Source organism: Ammodytes marinus (genome assembly GCF_949987685.1).
Source record: "Ammodytes marinus genome assembly, chromosome: 5".
In the NCBI taxonomy this organism is placed as follows: domain Eukaryota; kingdom Metazoa; phylum Chordata; class Actinopteri; order Uranoscopiformes; family Ammodytidae; genus Ammodytes; species Ammodytes marinus.
In genome coordinates, this window is record NC_137234.1 from 21261698 (window position 1) to 21279843 (window position 18146).

The following is an 18146-nucleotide window of genomic DNA, read 5'->3' on the forward strand; positions in this document are numbered from 1 at the left end:
CAAAATAGTGCTTGAAAAAAAAAAAAAAAAAATGAGGTTTTATTTAGTGCTTTTTCTTTCGTTCAAAGGTTTTTTTATTAAATGTTAGTAACAAAGAAATTGTAGCACAATGAGTACAAATTTTTTCCCCTTTTTTTCCCGAACATACCCCACCCACATCCCACCCTCACACCCAACAACACGAAATATACACTACAAGAAACTAAAATAAACAATCAATATGAAAAAACAAAACAAAAAAAAAACACATAAAGAAATAAAATTAAATCAAATAAAAGAGGGGGGGAAGTAGCTACTCTTCTATAGTTATTGTTTTTTTTTTAAATAATTTAGGAAGGGGCGCCACATTCTGTCAAATTTATTCTCGGATCCCTTCTTTGAAGAAAAACTTTCCGTAACCGAGGGTGTTTACCATTCCAAATATAATTTATCATTAAAGAGTCAAGGGCCTGAAAAAAGGATTTGGGGAGAAAGATGGGGAGACATTGGAATAGATATAGGAACTGTGGGAGTAATGTCATTTTAATTGAATTTATTCTACCTATAAGAGAGAAAGCCAGAGGAGACCACTTCGATAATATTTGCTTCGCCTGATCCAATAATTTGAGGAAGTTCGATTTAAATAGGTTTTTAAAATTTCTGGTAAAACATACCCCAAGGTAACTCAGATGATCTGTCACCACTTTGAGTGGGAGAGCTGTGTAATCAAGTTTAAGAGCTTCTTTATTAATCGGAAAGAGTTCGCTCTTACTCAAGTTAAGTTTATAGCCAGAAAACTGACTAAAGACCTCCAACACAGAAAGTGCCTCCGGTAAAGAGGTGGCTGGCTTGGCGACAAACAAAAGTAAGTCATCGGCGTATAATGATACCTTATGTTCAATTCCTCCTCTCCATATCCCCTGAATCTGTTTGTTACCGCAAATGGCAATCGCAAGTGGTTCGATTGCAATAGCAAAAAGGAGCGGGCTCAAAGGACAACCCTGCCGGGTCCCACGGTGCAGATCAAAACTACTTGAGTAACGGCTGTTAGTTAATACTGAGGCAGAAGGGCATGCATATAATAATTTAACCCAAGAAGTGAAAACAGGACCCAAACCGAATTTTTCAAGGGTGAAAAACAAATAATTCCATTCTACTCTATCAAATGCTTTTTCAGCATCCATAGAAGCGAGGCATTCTGATTCAATATTTCTGGGGGAATATAAAATGTTCATTAGCCGGCGGATATTATAAAATGATTGGCGTCCCTTTATAAACCCAGTTTGGTCGGGGGATATGATAGAGGGGAGAACATCCTCCAATCTGTGGGCGAGAATTTTAGCAAGTATCTTCACATCTGTATTTAATAGTGAAATTGGTCGTTATGATGCACAATCTAGAGGATCTTTATCCTTTTTTAACAACAGGGAAATACAGGCCTGATAGTGCTTTTTCGATTGATCCTTACCAGAAGGGAAACGCTCATGCCACCAGCGGACTCCCCGAATATGGTAACTAAATCAGGGTTGCCTCCAAAGTTGTGAATGTGCTGCTGGACCCACCGCAGAGCTTGTACCTGGTCCAGGAGTCCAAAGTTCCCTGATGCGTGCTCATCTCCGGTGCTAGATAAACCATGCAATTATAATCTAGCAGCTACACTTCCATCAGCAATTCAAGTGATCCAATTGTATTATATATTTTTTCATAGATCAGATCCAAAGTAATACAGCTAAAAGATTGTTTATGTCCACTCACATTGTGTCAAGTGACTTGAGTCTTTTTACCTGAAAAAGCCAAGAAGTCCCAAACGGTACTGGATTGCAACCACAACCACATCCTGGTATGCAGCCAGGGCAGAGCCATCATATAGTGAAGCTGCACCCATAGCAAACCCTCCACCATGGATCCAGACCATGACCTGGTAAGATAATGAAAGAAAGACCTTGATCTTTTACACAAAGCATAAATAACAATTTGACTGTATTCTACCTGAGCTATTGGGAATCTCAATCAAACATAACAAAGACTATAATCTGGAACTCACTGGGAGCTTGGCACTAGGAGCTCTGTTTGCAGGAGTGTAAATGTTGAGGTAAAGACAGTCTTCAGAAATGTCTGGGATTTCCAGCAACATTCCACCGAGGCTCTGCATCAGATCTATTGTGATCTGTTTGTTCTGAATGCACCTGAAAAAGAGGCATGATTCATCAATAAGGCATTGGACGAGAATTCTCTGAGTGAGCCAGAACTGAAGCAAAGCCAGAACTGAAGCAAATGGATGGCTCACATGCGTGGCTGCTGGGTGGCATCCCTCACTCCTTCCCATCCCTCCACCGGCTGAGGTGCAGCCAGTCTAAGAGCAGGGCCCACGGGCGGCTTGGCAAATGGGATGCCCAAGTAGGCATGGACCCCGGCCTCTGTCCCCTTTACACTCAAATACTCACCCCTCAGGCCCCCAAGCTTTGTGTGGACTACAGGTGCTATCAGGATAATCAGGAATGCATCAGAATTATGATGTTACACTGCAAGATGTATATATTCAATGTGTAGCCTATTTAAAGCTAAGTGACTCATTTAATACAAGTGGATAAGTCTCAGATACATCAATTAGTTTTCAGCCAGGTAGAGCTATGTGACACATCTGCTTTACCGGTCTCCTTTTGAGGCTTTTAGATTTCAATAAACTATTCCCAGAAGTTATTTTATATTCAAAATGATGCTGAATATATACCACACACAGGCACACGCACACGCACACACACACACACACACACACACACACACACACACACACACACACACACACACACACACACACACACACACACACACACACACACACACACACACACACACACACACACACACACACACACACACTTGAAACAGGTTTGTCTCATATCAATGTGTATTGTTCAAAATGATGCTGAATATATACCACACACAGGCACACACACAGGCACACACACACACACACACACACACACACACACACACACACACACACACACACACACACACACACACACACACACACACACACACACGCTACTTTTTCAGACTTGTCTAAAGATTTTAATTTACCTACATCCCATTTATTTATGTACTTTCAAATTAGGCATTGTGGTGCCTCCTCTCTTTTTTCATGTTACCCTTTCCTCTCTATTACAGTTTTTTTCGATCGCTAAACCACAGTGGGCACAACTGTAGCTCAATGTGCATAACTCTAACTACAGTCTGCACTACCAACAGTCACTGGAGCTGAACAGTTCACTTCACCTGCAAAATAGGCTCAGTGCAGCAAACACTATGAACCAGCCTCATTGAGATAACACACACTGTCACTCAGAACATGCTCAGAGTATAAACAATAGCATCAAACCCCAATACAGAAATTTTAACTTTTAATCTTTATAGTTTGAATAATCTGAGTTACTTCACTCAAGTAACGTAATATTTTCTTTGAGGAAAGACTGAAATTCTTTCACATGAAATGGTTTATTTTATAACATACCAGTTTTTTCTGGCTCAAAGATGTTATGTTTTTTTTTAAATTTGAAAAGATAAAATTCACTGTGAGGGGCTTTGCTGGTAAATTTGATAGGAAATGGGACTCTTTCATAGCTCATTTTAATTATTTGTCTGCCTTAGCCCAGGACTGACCCCCTCCCCCCCACCAGAGCTGTACACTTATTTTTTGGGTGGTAGCACTGGTGCTAGCATGCAAAAAAATCAGTACCACAAAAATAAATTTGGTAGCACACAAAGTATGATCGAAAACTTGCATAGCCTTAACCCTTGCATTTCGCTCTGGTTGCCTTTGAACATGTCATCTTGGTCTCATTTGGAATTCTCGATTGATAGTGTGTGCAGTAATAATTGTGGGAACGTTGATGGGGGTGCACTGAACTTAGACTGGATGGTCTGGCCTGCCGGTTGCAATTTTTTGCTGATTCAGAGTTATTTCTCCCCATGAAAATATAGAAATGGTATCTATATCTATGTATTTTTTGTATATACAGCCATATGAAAAAGTTTGGGAACCCCTCTCAGCTGGCAATATAATTGACTCTGCTTTCACAAAAAAAAGATAAAAGTAGTATGTCTTTCATTTATCAGGAACAGCTAAGTACTGGGATGTTTTCCAAACAAAGATTTTTTGAAAAGCAGTATTTAGTTGTATGAAATTAAATAAAATGTGAAAAACTGGCTGTGCAAAAATATGGGAACCCTTGTGGTTTTGCTGATGTTAATGCCTGTAACAGCATGCAAAACTGATGACTTTAAACACAAAATTGGTTGCATTATGTTGTTAAGCCTTGAACCTCATAGAAAGGTATGTTTAATCATGAGAAAAGGTATTTTAGGTGCCTAAATGCAAGTTACACTTCTCTTTGACTCTCTGCTGAAGTGAGACAGAATGGGATCATCAAAGCAGCTCCCAAAAGATCTGAAAAACAAAGATTATTCATTGTCATGGAATTGGGGAAGGCTACAAGAAGCTTTCCCAAAGGTTTCAATTGTCAATTTCGACTGTAGGGAACGTTGGAATATCCAACCCCTGCGCAACTTCAACTTTGTGACTGATGCTTGAACATTATCCTGAATAATCTGTTGAAACTGGGTTGAATTCATCCGACTATCCACTTTAACGAGGGCCCCAGTCCCTGAAGTGGCCACAGCATGATTGAACCTCCACCAAATTTGAAAGTAGGTAGCAGGTGTTTTACTTGGAATGCAGTTTTATCCTTTCGCCACGTAAAGCACTTTTTATAATGACCAAATAACTTATTTTTTGTCTCATCAGTCCAAAGCATTTTCTTCCAATATGAATCTGGCTTGTCTAAATGAGCTTTAGCATACTCCAAGCAACTGTATCTGTGGCGTGGGCGCAGAAAGGGCTTCCTTCTCAGCACCCGGCCATACAGATGTTTTGGTGCAAATTGCACTGAATTGTTGAACCATGTACAGATACACCATCTGCAGCCAGATGTTCTTGCAGGTCTTTGGAGGTGATCTGTGGGTTGTGTGCAACCATTCTCACAATCCGCCGCATATGCCGCTCTTGTACTTTTCTTGGTCTGCTAGACCTGGGTTTAACTGCAACTGTGCCTGTGTCCTTCCATTCCCTGACAACATTCCTTACAGTAGAAATTGACAATTGAAACCTTTGGGAAAGCTTCTTGTAGCCTTCCCCTAAACCATGACAATGAATAATCTTTGTTTTTAAGATCTTTTGGGAGCTGTTTTGATGATCCCATTCTGTCTCACTTCTGCAGAGAGTCAAAGAGAAGTGCAACTTGCATTTAGGCACCTAAAATACCTTTTCTCATGATTAAACAGACCTTTATATGAGGTTCAAGGCTTAACAACATAATCCAACCAATTTTGTGTTTAAAGTCCTCAGTTTTACATGCTGTTACATGCATTAAAATCAGCAAAACCACAAGGGTTCCCATATTTTTGCACAGCCAGTTTTTCACATTTTATTTAATTTCATAAAACTAAATACTGCTTTTCAAAAAATCTTTGTTTGGAAAACATCCCATTACTTAGCTGTTCCTGGTAAATTAAAGACATACCACTTTTATCTTTTTCGTGTGAAAGCAGAGTCAATTATAATGCCGGCTGAGAGGGGTTCCTAAACTTTTTCATGACTGTTGTTCTGTTCAAGAAATGTCAATGTGTATTCAATTGTATTGAGACTGCTTTGTTAGGCTGCACTACACTAATTGTGGTGCAATGGCGACGCCTAGTGGCGAAACAGAGATAATGTTTTTGGATGACGTTACTGTATAAGTAGATGAGGTTTAGTTTCAACATGTTTTAAACGGAGAAGTACGGTGGCGCTGAGCATTCACCAAATAAAAAAAAGTTTCAGAGCAGGATCTCGTAATTACGAGATAATATCTCGTAATTACGAGATAAGGATCTCGTAATTACGAGATAAGGATCTCGTAATTACGAGATAAGGATCACCCTCTCTCATTCATCAATAACGATGTCTGTGTGTGTGTGTTTGTGTGCAGACGAGGTGAACCTAGCCATAGGAAAACGTAGGCAATAGCCTTGGTTTCCGGACTACAATGGGCCCCATAATCAATACACTTATTTTAAATATTTGTTTACTGTTCATTCATTAATCAGCGATCGCATCGGGTACTGAGGGACACACTTTCGGCTTTACGCCCGTGATCAGCTGCTGAGGTCCGACTGGGCTTTTCTCCTGAATAGTCCCTGTAGGGGCCAAAATTGTTTATTTTGAAAAGTTACAAACACTTCCGTTTTGATTGACACATGTGGGTGTGGGTGTGGTTTATATACCGGGGCACTTGTGGCGGGCGAGGGTTAGGATACAAAGGGGGTTAGTGGCGCACCTGTTTTATTTTCTGTTTATCGTCAACTCATCGTCAACTTATCGTCAACAACGTCAAATAACCATCATTACAGCAGTTTATATTTTATTTGTTCATTTTCAACACCATCTACATGTTCTCATTCATCCGTTGTAATTCTGCCTTTCATTTATTAAACTCTTTAAACTATACCCATCACCGGAGTTGGAGATTTGTTTGGACGCGTAACTGCCTGGAGCCCATTAAGCCTCTTAGCGGCCTTTATTGGAGAGCAGTCGCTACAATTAGTAAACAGAAAACTTCAATCCAAAAACACCACGGCATGGACGGGATTCAACGTTGCTCTTACCGCTTGGATCTCGATGTTTTGGAGTGAACGAACTAAGCAACATTGGACTCTTTTCCACGGACGCCTTGGATCAGAGACACAATTGACAGTTGCAGCAGCGGTGTAACGCGCGAGTGACAGCAGTGCATCACAGCCATCAGAAACGGTATGTTTGTTGATCCTTCTGTGTATTTGTTTGAAGTTGAACACAGTTTGGAAGGCTGCCGTTTTGTCCATTGGGGACTGTTTGTTTTGGCTTGTGTTGCGCGTGCTTGGTTGTCGCGATCGGCAATTGTTTGGGCTGATTTGACCGCGTGGTGGGCTGAGGCCGCCGCTGTGCTGTGCTGTGCTGTTGTGTGGAAATCGCATATTGGCTGAATCAATGTCATTGCGGATTGCATTGTGTCTGTTGCTCTGTGCTTTGGTGAATTGTGAAAATTGAAAGTTCGCATAATGAGTGACGCAAATGAAATGGAAAATACGGAGAAGAGAACGGTCAAGCTTACAGCCAAAGCGCTGGCTTGCAAAATGGAAACTCTTCAAAAGCAACGTCAATCTAATGTGACAAAAATGAAAGAGCTCTCACTTGAAATGAAAGGGCTCATGAAATGTGATGAAAATGCAAAGAAAGTGCAATTCAAACTGGAGGAACTCAAACAACTGCATGAAAATGCAAATGCAACACATGAGTCAGTGATTGTTTTACTTCCCAAAGAGGAAAAGGTAACACAAAATGAATGGTTTGGACGCATAATAAAACACAACACAGACTTCACTGATGATGTTCAAACATGGCTCTCTGAGATTGAAAGATCCTGTCAGCAAGCAAGAAATGTGACTACAGATGTGTTAACTGCACAATCAGTCATCTTTCCCATTCCAACTGTAGAGGAGGCACCTGTTGAATTAAAGGGAAATATACCACACTCTGATGTTCAACCTGCCATTCCTTCCCAACAGAATAAAGCGATATCTGACATGCAGGATGAAATAAATCCAAGTGACAGTGTGTCAAATATTACAAACCGGAGTCACAAATCACATTCTTCATGCTCAAGATTGTCCACCACCTCATCTGCATGCATCAAGGCTGAGGCTGAAATGGCTGCTCTTATTGTGCAACAACAAATGCTTAAAGATAAACATGCCATAGAAGCACAGAAAGAGCAGCTTAGGAAGCAGGAAGAGCAGCTAAGGAGGAAAAAAGAGCAACTGGAACTGGATGGAAACCTTGCTGCTACAATGGCAAAAATGAAAATTCTCAGAGCCTCAAGTAGATCTGGTGTGCGTAGCCACAGATCAAGAGCGTCAGATGGTATGAACTCATATATGGTGAAGAAACAACATGAAAATAGAACACAAATGATTGCCACTGCTGACGGAGACATTACGCAAACCCAATCTCTCCCCACAGTGCCAGTGACAGTACAGTCAAATACATTGACTATGGATGCACATGTTACAGTACCTACAACATTGCCTGCTCCAAGCAATGGTGAACAGAGTAATATGATTCATATCATGGAAAAGCAAAATGACATCACTGCATTAATGGTCCAGCAACAGTGTCTCTCTTTAATGCCCAAGAAAGAGATTCGTCGTTTTGATGGTGACCCACTTCAATTTCAAACATTCATAAAATCCTTTGAACACAACATCGAAAGCAAGAACCCAAACCCCACAGATTGTCTTTATTATCTCGAACAGTATACAGAAGCACAACCTAGAGAAATGGTGAGGAGCTGCCTTCATATGACAGCAGAAAGAGGATTCAGGAAGGCAAAATCCTTACTGCAGGAGCACTTTGGCAACGAGCATAAAATCGCTACAGCCTACATGGAGAAGGCTCTTTCATGGTCTTCAATAAAACCAGATGACACAAAAACATTACAAGCATACACTCTGTTTCTAAGAGGATGTTGCAATGCCATGGAAGATGTCAACAACATGCAGGAGCTCAACATGTCTGCTAATCTGCTAATTATCATAAAGAAGCTGCCATATCGACTAAGGGATAAATGGAGATCTGTGGCATGTGATTTTCAGGAAAGGTACAAACAAAGAGCTACCTTCAGGGATCTGGTTAATTACCTGGAAAAACAAGTGAGGATTGCAACTGATCCAGTGTTTGGAGACATCAGAGACACTCCAACACCAAGCAAGGATGGAAGGAGTTTTATGTCAAAACCACAGCATCCAAGAATCAAAGGAAGTACATTTGCTACCACTGTGACAGTTGCACATGAGAAACATGGAAATGGACCTAGGAAAATGGAGAGTTGGCCGGCTGTAAAAAGGTGTATGTTCTGTGGAGGTGGACATGCTTTGGAGGTGTGTTTCCTATTGGAAAAGAAAGCACATCATGAGAAAATCACTTTCTTAAAAGAAAATGGAGCCTGCTTTGGTTGTCTGCAGAAGGGACACATGAGTAAGGACTGCAGGAAGCGACTCAGCTGCAACATATGCAATTTGAAGCATCCTCGGATGCTGCATATCCACCAAAGAAGGAACGAAATGGACGAACATCAATCTCCAACAAAAGAAGAAGCCGACATCGGAGCCATAGCCTCGGTACAGACAAATGGTCTTACTGGGGCCGGTGAAGACAACTGCAAACTCTCAATAGTGCCTGTGAAAGTAAAGGCCAAGAAGGGGAACACAACAGTGCATACATATGCATTTCTTGACCCGGGAAGCACTGCGTCATTTTGCACATTGGGGCTAATGACTAAACTCAATCTCCAGGGAAGAAAATCAAATATTCTTCTGAGAACAATGGGTCAAAGGAAGGTCGTGGAGACCAGCATTGTTTCAGGCCTAGAGGTAACGGGACTGAATGGCACTGAGTTCTGTGATCTCCCATGTGTGTACACACAGAAGACAATGCCTGTGCACAAAGGAAACATCCCACATCAAAATGACATCAAACAGTGGTCTCATTTGAAGAATATTCACTTACCTGAACTGGACTGTGAGATTGAGTTGCTGATTGGCTCTGATGTACCAAAGGCTCTTGAACCACTTCAAGTCATTAGAAGTGTGGGAGATGGACCGTATGCCGTTAAAACATTGCTCGGCTGGACAGTTAATGGACCTCTGGGAGGAAAAGATGATTATGCTCAGGAGCAGTCAGACATCAGTGTTAACAGGATATCAGTTGTTACACTTGATGAGCAGTGGGAGCAGCAGTACAAGATTGACTTTCCTGAGTGTGTCAAAGATGACCAAGAACCTTCAAAAGAAGATCAGCAGTTCTTGGAGTTGGTTTCAGCATCTGCAAAGCTGGTAAATGGACATTACTGCTTTGGCTTACCATTGAAGGACAGGAAAATCTGCTTGCCTGACAATAAGAACTGCGCTGAACAGAGGACACTAAACTTAAAAAGGCGTTTCCCGAGAGATCCATGCTATCACTTGGAGTACACCAACTTCATGTCTGACATGATATCCAAGGGTTATGCAGAGAAAGTACCAGAAGGGATCTTGGAACGTAGTGATGGCAGAAAATGGTATCTACCACACCATGGAGTTTTGCATCCACAAAAGAAAAAACTTCGAGTAGTCTTCGACTGTGGAGCTACATATCGGGGAGTTTCACTGAACTCTCAGCTCTTACAGGGGCCAGACCTCACCAGCACCTTGATTGGAGTCATAGCTAGATTCCGTAAAGAACCTGTTGTCATTGCTGCGGATATCGAAGCGATGTTCCTCCAAGTGCAAGTACCAAAGGAAGATCGGGACCTGCTACGGTTCGTCTGGTGGCCTGATGGAGATTACAGTCAGAACATGGTGGAATACAGAATGACGGTGCATTTATTTGGAGCAACATCATCTCCAAGTTGTGCAAATTTTGCCCTGAGGAAATGTGCTGAAGACAACACTGGCCAGTTCAGCCCACAAACTATCAACACCATCTTGAACAACTTTTATGTGGATGACTGCCTCGCTTCAGCAGCTTCAGAAGAGGACGCAATAGCTCTTTATCACGAGTTAAGAGCCATTTGCTCCAAGGGAGGCTTTGTACTCACCAAGTGGATAAGCAATAGTCGTCATGTATTGGCTGCCATACCTGAAACGGAAAGAGCAAAAGAAATGAAGGATCTGGATTTGGACCATGACAAATTACCTGTGGAGAGGATGTTAGGTGTACAATGGTGTGTTCAGTCTGACGTCTTCAAGTTCAGAATCATCCTCAAAAACAGACCACTGACAAGACGAGGGATTTTGTCGACTGTCAGCTCTGTATATGATCCCCTTGGAATGTTGGCACCAGTAGTCCTGACTGCAAAAAGGATCCTACAGGAATTGTGTCGGGAAAAGACTGGTTGGGATGATGTGATACCAGACTCTTTTGTGCAGGAATGGATGAGCTGGATTCAGGAACTCCATAACTTGGAAGACTTTAAAGTCAATAGATGCTTCAAACCTACAAACTTCGGAACGGTAACATCTGCCCAGCTACACCATTTTGCTGATGCATGTCAGGATGGTTATGGAACTGTGAGTTATTTGTTACTGCATGACAACCATGGCCAAACACATTGTGCATTTGTGATGGGAAAGGCCAGAGTGGCTCCTTTGAAGCCAGTCACTATCCCTCGCATGGAGTTGACTGCTGCTACCATGGCAGGCAGAATGGACACAATATTGAGGAAAGAGCTGCAGATGGAACTAGCAGACTCTACATTTTGGACTGACAGCACCTCTGTGCTCAAGTACATAAAGAACAGGACCACACGATTTCGAACATTCGTGGCTAACAGAGTGACTGAAATTGCCAAAGCCTCAGATGAACATCAGTGGAGGTATGTCAACACAAATGACAATCCCGCAGACATGGCTTCCAGAGGTGTGAAAGTTAAAGCTTTCCTAAAGAAGGAAATGTGGGTGTACGGACCTCCGTTTGTTCTTGGTCCTCAGGAAGAGTGGCCTCAGAACCCTGATGGATTGGATGCAATTTCACCAAAGGACTCTGAAGTCAAGAGCATAACCGTAAATGCCGCTCAAATAACACTTGAAGTAGTGGATCCAACAACCAACTTCATCCATTACTTCTCATCCTGGAATCAGTTGAAAAGGGCAGTAGCATGGATGCTCAGAATTAAAGGACTGCTTCTGCACCGAATCAGGAAGAGGATAACGGCAAGTGGGGTTCTCTCTTTGCAAGGAAATCTTGACACTCAGGTAATCCGTCTCACAATCAGTGAACTGGAGAATGCAGAGATTGAGGTAATCCGCTTCTGCCAAAAGAAGAGATTTGGAGATGAAATCTTGAATCTCAAGAAAGGAATGAATGTTAAAAAGACAAGCCACATTCATAAACTCAACCCCATTCTGGACAAAGATGTGTTAAGAGTTGGTGGTCGCCTAAGCAGAGCAGCAATGCCAGAAGAAATTAAACATCCTGTAATTCTGGCCAAAGACTTTCACATTGCTGACCTCATTCTACGACATATTCATGGAGAGGTGGGACATGGTGGTCGCAACCATATGCTATCCAGACTGCGTCAGAAATATTGGATTCCTGGTGCCACAGCATTAATCAGAAAAATCCTGTCTAAATGTGTTGTCTGTCGGCGTATAAATGCTACTCCTGGACAACAGCAGATGGCTGATTTATTTTGGAAAAGGTGGATTAAGGAATATCTTCCCCAACTACAAGAACGACAGAAATGGTCCAACATAAGACGCAACTTCACCCCAGGAGACATCGTCGTCATTGTGGATGATTCAGCACCTCGCAACTCCTGGTTGACTGGAAGGATTGTGGAGACCATGATGGACAAAAAGGGACTTGTACGTCAGCTTCGGATCAAGTCCAAGACCGGATTTCTGACCAGGCCCATCAACAAAGTCTGCCTACTACTGGAGGCAGAGGATCATTGACTGACCCAAACAAACTTTTGACCTCTTGACTTTGTTCCTGGAGACATGACTTTGACTAATCACTCTTTCTTTGGATTACAAATAATGAAGAAAGAAGATCAAGAAAATATATTTACTGTGTTGATTGTCATGTCAAATGTGTAATTATTATTTGAATTTGAAACATAATAATTAGGGGCCGGAATTGTAGGGGCCAAAATTGTTTATTTTGAAAAGTTACAAACACTTCCGTTTTGATTGACACATGTGGGTGTGGGTGTGGTTTATATACCGGGGCACTTGTGGCGGGCGAGGGTTAGGATACAAAGGGGGTTAGTGGCGCACCTGTTTTATTTTCTGTTTATCGTCAACTCATCGTCAACTTATCGTCAACAACGTCAAATAACCATCATTACAGCAGTTTATATTTTATTTGTTCATTTTCAACACCATCTACATGTTCTCATTCATCCGTTGTAATTCTGCCTTTCATTTATTAAACTCTTTAAACTATACCCATCACCGGAGTTGGAGATTTGTTTGGACGCGTAACTGCCTGGAGCCCATTAAGCCTCTTAGCGGCCTTTATTGGAGAGCAGTCGCTACAGTCCCAGTGACTGCATATCTGCACAAAGTTGACATGGCTATACTCATTGTCATGCCCTCCTTGTAGAAAGTTCTTATGTGTTTGTATGAGTCATGGATTACACCGAGTTTAACGACTGCATTTAATCAAAGCATTCAATAAAACTGCGTTCCGATACAGTAACAAACAGGAGGTAAAAGTGAACTAGCCCACCGGGCATTCTGATTGGATGAGGCAACACAGTACGGTGGCTCATAATGAACAAACTGCATATACAAAGTGAAAGTGTGTCCCTCATTTCCCGATGCGATCGCTGATTAATGAATGAACAGTAAACAGATATTTAAAATAATTGTATTGATTATGGGGCCCATTGTATCTAGTCCGGAAACCAAGGCTATTGCCTACGTTTTCCTATGGCTAGGTTCACCTCGTCTGCACACAAACACACACACACAGACATCGTTATTGATGAATGAGAGGGTGATCCTTATCTCGTAATTACGAGATCCTTATCTCGTAATTACGAGATCCTGCTCTGAAACTTTTTTTTATTTGGTGAATGCTCAGCGCCACCGTAGAGAAGTACTGTACGGCTGTTCTGAATATCGGATCCTCGGAGGAATACGGAATACGTCCGTAAGTGTTCTTTTGGTTATTGTAGGTAGATATCGTCATTAACAGCTATGTGAATATGTAGGCAATTATTTAACAGTTGTCAAGATATTATTTTGTGTCAGCTTAGCTAATTATATTTCTTTGTGTAAATTAAGCTAGCTCAAACTGCATGTGCGCAGGCTAACGTGTGTATAAAATGTGGATATTTGGCTCATTAGTAATTATACTTTTGTTTGTATTCCATAGTTTTACGATAAAAGAATTGGACTCTTCAATAAATCTTAAGAAGATAAACCAGCCTGATTCTTTGCCGTTCGCTATCTGTCTATGGCCATTGTAGACACAACTGCTAGGACAGAATAACTGTACATATAGGCCTATTGATATATTAATGGTGGTGAACATTTTTGGACTGCACTGTATAGCCCCGCCCCTCCTCCCCCCCTTTTTTTCTTTTAACTGTTTTTGTTTGTTTTTTCGTATCTATTTGTGCACATTTTTATGAGAAAGTTTATTGTTTTTCTTTTTTTTTTGTGTGATATATTTGGATTTCGGTCAAGCCCGGAGACGGTTGTTCTTTGTTTGTGTTCTTGTTGTTGTGGAAAAGGAAAATTTAAAACCCAAAAAAGAAAAGTACAGGATATACTTGTTTATTTTGTATAATATAATATTGTAAAGTAGTTGCAGGAATATATAAGCATTGTGCATCTGCCCGCTCCTTCTGGAACGTATACTTTTTTGTTCTTTGATATAATTGGATGCTTTATGCATGTTTATTTTTTTATCTTTGTGTTTGTATCTTTTTCTTTTAAATATTATCGATTGTTTGAGATAAATAAAATGTAAATAAAAAACATTTGTAAGTTCAATGAAGATACATTTTTTAAAGTAAAATGTATGCTGCAAAAAGAACAAAAGCTCTTAATTTGGAACATTATTACTATTGTTATCGCATCAGTTTTAACAAATGTCTCACTGCATTTTTTTGCATTATTATTATTAATATTTTATATTGCTTGCGGCTCAAGACAAAATCATTAAGAAAACTGATGGAACAGATACAAGAGAGGTGACCGTTCTACAGCTCACCGTGCTCCATCTTCTCTTTGTGTTGCTTGATCTTCTCTGGGATGGTCTGAGTGATGAAGACAAATCGGTCCTTCTTCAAGTGCTTCCTAGGTAACTGCTCCTTTAGGTCAATTTCCAAGTATTCTTCATCCACTCCATACGTTGGCCAGTGGGCAAGGCCGTCCCCGTTAGGAGACCTACGAACACACATGTTTGAAAGAAATTGGTCTCATCTCAATGCGTATTATAACTTATAATGAGAGTAATTCCTATTCCTACCCTGTGCGAGCAAAGTTGGCCCAGTAGTTCATCATGGTTTTGCCCAACTGCTCCTCCTCTTCCGTGCATGCATCTTAAAATTTTTTTTAAGTTATCTCGTCAAACACAAAACAACACAAAACACTCGGGGTCTATTGAAATAACGATGCTTATACCGCACTCACCACTTAATGAAACATGGGTAGTTGTGAAGCAGAATCCAAACACTGCAAAAAGTTCATCTCCGTGGTCACTACCAACAAAGCTTGGTCTTTTTTCCTGCATGAATTTGGGAGTGTGCTGGTACTCGTAGAGGTACACGGGAGCACCTGCATCTACAAAGATAGATAGATAGATACTATATTGATCCCGAAGTACATTTTGACTTCCAGAAGCAGCAAATATACGTAATAACAAATCTTCTAGTAAACGTGTGGGTGTGATTATATCTAGTTTGGAATGTGAGAGTAAATATCAAATAATGGTTCTTGGATACATTTGCATATTCTTCTGTAGATGGCATACCTCTGTGGGCATTAGAAGTCACAATGGCTGGAATAGTGAACATTATATCTCCAACTGCTTGTGTGAAGCCATCTCTGTTTTTCACGCGATCCTCACCGCTTCCAATATATTCCTCAACCATAAAACTTTGGCCGATTGCAGCATCGGGCTGAAGAAAATGTGCAACACATCCGTCAGAGCATTTGTACGGTGGCGCTGAGCATTCACCAAATAAAAAAAAGTTTCAGAGCAGGATCTCGTAATTACGAGATAAGGATCTCGTAATTACGAGATAAGGATCACCCTCTCATTCATCAATAACGATGTCTGTGTGTGTGTGTTTGTGTGCAGACGAGGTGAACCTAGCCATAGGAAAACGTAGGCAATAGCCTTGGTTTCCGGACTAGATACAATGGGCCCCATAATCAATACAATTATTTTAAATATCTGTTTACTGTTCATTCATTAATCAGCGATCGCATCGGGAAATGAGGGACACACTTTCACTTTGTATATGCAGTTTGTTCATTATGAGCCACCGTACTGTGTTGCCTCATCCAATCAGAATGCCCGGTGGGCTAGTTCACTTTTACCTCCTGTTTGTTACTGTATCGGAACGCAGTTTTATTGAATGCTTTGATTAAATGCAGTCTTTAAACTCGGTGTAATCCATGACTCATACAAATACATAAGAACTTTCTACAAGGAGGGCATGACAATGAGTATAGCCATGTCAACTTTGTGCAGATATGCAGTCACTGGGACTATTCAGGAGAAAAGCCCAGTCGGACCTCAGCAGCTGATCACGGGCGTAAAGCCGAAAGTGTGTCCCTCAGTACCCGATGCGATCGCTGATTAATGAATGAACAGTAAACAAATATTTAAAATAAGTGTATTGATTATGGGGCCCATTGTAGTCCGGAAACCAAGGCTATTGCCTACGTTTTCCCATGGCTAGGTTCACCTCGTCTGCACACAAACACACACACAGACATCGTTATTGATGAATGAGAGGGTGATCCTTATCTCGTAATTACGAGATCAAGATCTCGTAATTACGAGATCCTGCTCTGAAACTTTTTTTTATTTGGTGAATGCTCAGCGCCACCGTACATTTGGAGGCTGATGAAACAAAACAATATGGTAATGACTAGCAGCGCCTGTCTTACATTGGTGGCAAACAGGGACATCGCGGCAACAATCTGCTCCTTATCCATTCCCTCGGTCCAGTTTGGAGGAGCAAAGAACTAAGGAAAGTCAGACAAGCACAAAATGCAAAAACAAATAAATAATTATTCAGAGCCACAACTGCAAAACTCTTCAATCATGTACATTTTAGTAGAAATTTAGCCATTGCACTTACACGAGGAAATAGCCAGCCCCCTTCATCATTATTAACGCCAGTCATGAAGGGAACTTTGAGTAGTTCATGTTTCTGGTACAGCTCAGGCACAGGTTTTGTCAGAAAGTGTCCATCAACGTTTATAGGACAATTAACTGCTACATCCTGGAGAGAACAAAATGTGTTAAAGTACAAGTTGAAATACAGATGCCATACAAAACAATTGCACAGACACCTTGCACATCTGAGACATTTTTGCACACAATAGCTCACCTTCCCAAGTGTCAAAATAGTATCTAAATGGAGGTTTCTCATACAGTAAGCCATCTTCTCCGTGCTTTCGAGGCTACAGCCAGACATGTTGGCGACCATCTGAGGACAGAAATGTGGGTTCCATCGCAGTTAATTAGAGAAATCTAATGTTGGGATATTCTCAATTATGTGCACGGAAGAATGTTTTCACGCAAAAATAAACACGCTGACAATTAACCTTCGCCACTGGTAGAGGGTCAAGTCCGATGAGTAAATCTAGTGCAGCTGTACCACTCTCAGCAATGCCATGGTGGAGCAGGCCATCGGTCAACGGCGAGAGAAGCTGTTGATTCCAGCAACAACAAACAATGAAAGATTCTGTGGTAATTGTGAAGCATCATAATAGTGCTTGAAAAAAAATTAAAAACTGAGGTTTTATTTAGTGCTTTTTCTTAAGATTGATCCTTACCAGAAGAGAAACGCTCATGCCACCAGCGGACTCCCCGAATATGGTAACTAAATCAGGGTTGCCTCCAAAGTTGTGAATGTGCTGCTGGACCCACCGCAGAGCTTGTACCTGGTCCAGGAGTCCAAAGTTCCCTGATGCGTGCTCATCTCCGGTGCTAGATAAACCATGCAATTATAATCTAGCAGCTACACTTCCATCAGCAATTCAAGTGATCCAATTGTATTATATATTTTTTCATAGATCAGATCCAAAGTAATACAGCTAAAAGATTGTTTATGTCCACTCACATTGTGTCAAGTGACTTGAGTCTTTTTACCTGAAAAAGCCAAGAAGTCCCAAACGGTACTGGATTGCAACCACAACCACATCCTGGTATGCAGCCAGGGCAGAGCCATCATATAGTGAAGCTGCACCCATACCAAACCCTCCACCATGGATCCAGACCATGACCTGGTAAGATAATGAAAGAAAAACCTTGATCTTTTACACAAAGCATACATTACTATTTGACTGTATTCTAC

General features: G+C 41.2%; 1 protein-coding gene across 1 annotated transcript in view; it reads right to left on the minus strand.

Annotated features, from left to right (window-relative positions):
• ces2b (carboxylesterase 2b) overlaps nucleotides 1-18146 on the minus strand; it is a 71723-nt gene that overhangs the window by 2141 nt on the left and 51436 nt on the right. The window contains exons 16-29 of the mRNA XM_080027415.1: nucleotides 17942-18075; nucleotides 17626-17779; nucleotides 17395-17499; nucleotides 17178-17276; nucleotides 16926-17069; nucleotides 16732-16809; nucleotides 15584-15731; nucleotides 15244-15393; nucleotides 15080-15152; nucleotides 14822-14997; nucleotides 2267-2459; nucleotides 2024-2165; nucleotides 1764-1897; nucleotides 1448-1601 (exon numbers count right to left, since the gene is read on the minus strand). Coding sequence (XP_079883541.1) covers nucleotides 1448-1601; nucleotides 1764-1897; nucleotides 2024-2165; nucleotides 2267-2459; nucleotides 14822-14997; nucleotides 15080-15152; nucleotides 15244-15393; nucleotides 15584-15731; nucleotides 16732-16809; nucleotides 16926-17069; nucleotides 17178-17276; nucleotides 17395-17499; nucleotides 17626-17779; nucleotides 17942-18075 — 1884 coding nt within the window. The remainder of the gene's footprint in view (nucleotides 1-1447; nucleotides 1602-1763; nucleotides 1898-2023; nucleotides 2166-2266; nucleotides 2460-14821; nucleotides 14998-15079; nucleotides 15153-15243; nucleotides 15394-15583; nucleotides 15732-16731; nucleotides 16810-16925; nucleotides 17070-17177; nucleotides 17277-17394; nucleotides 17500-17625; nucleotides 17780-17941; nucleotides 18076-18146) is intronic.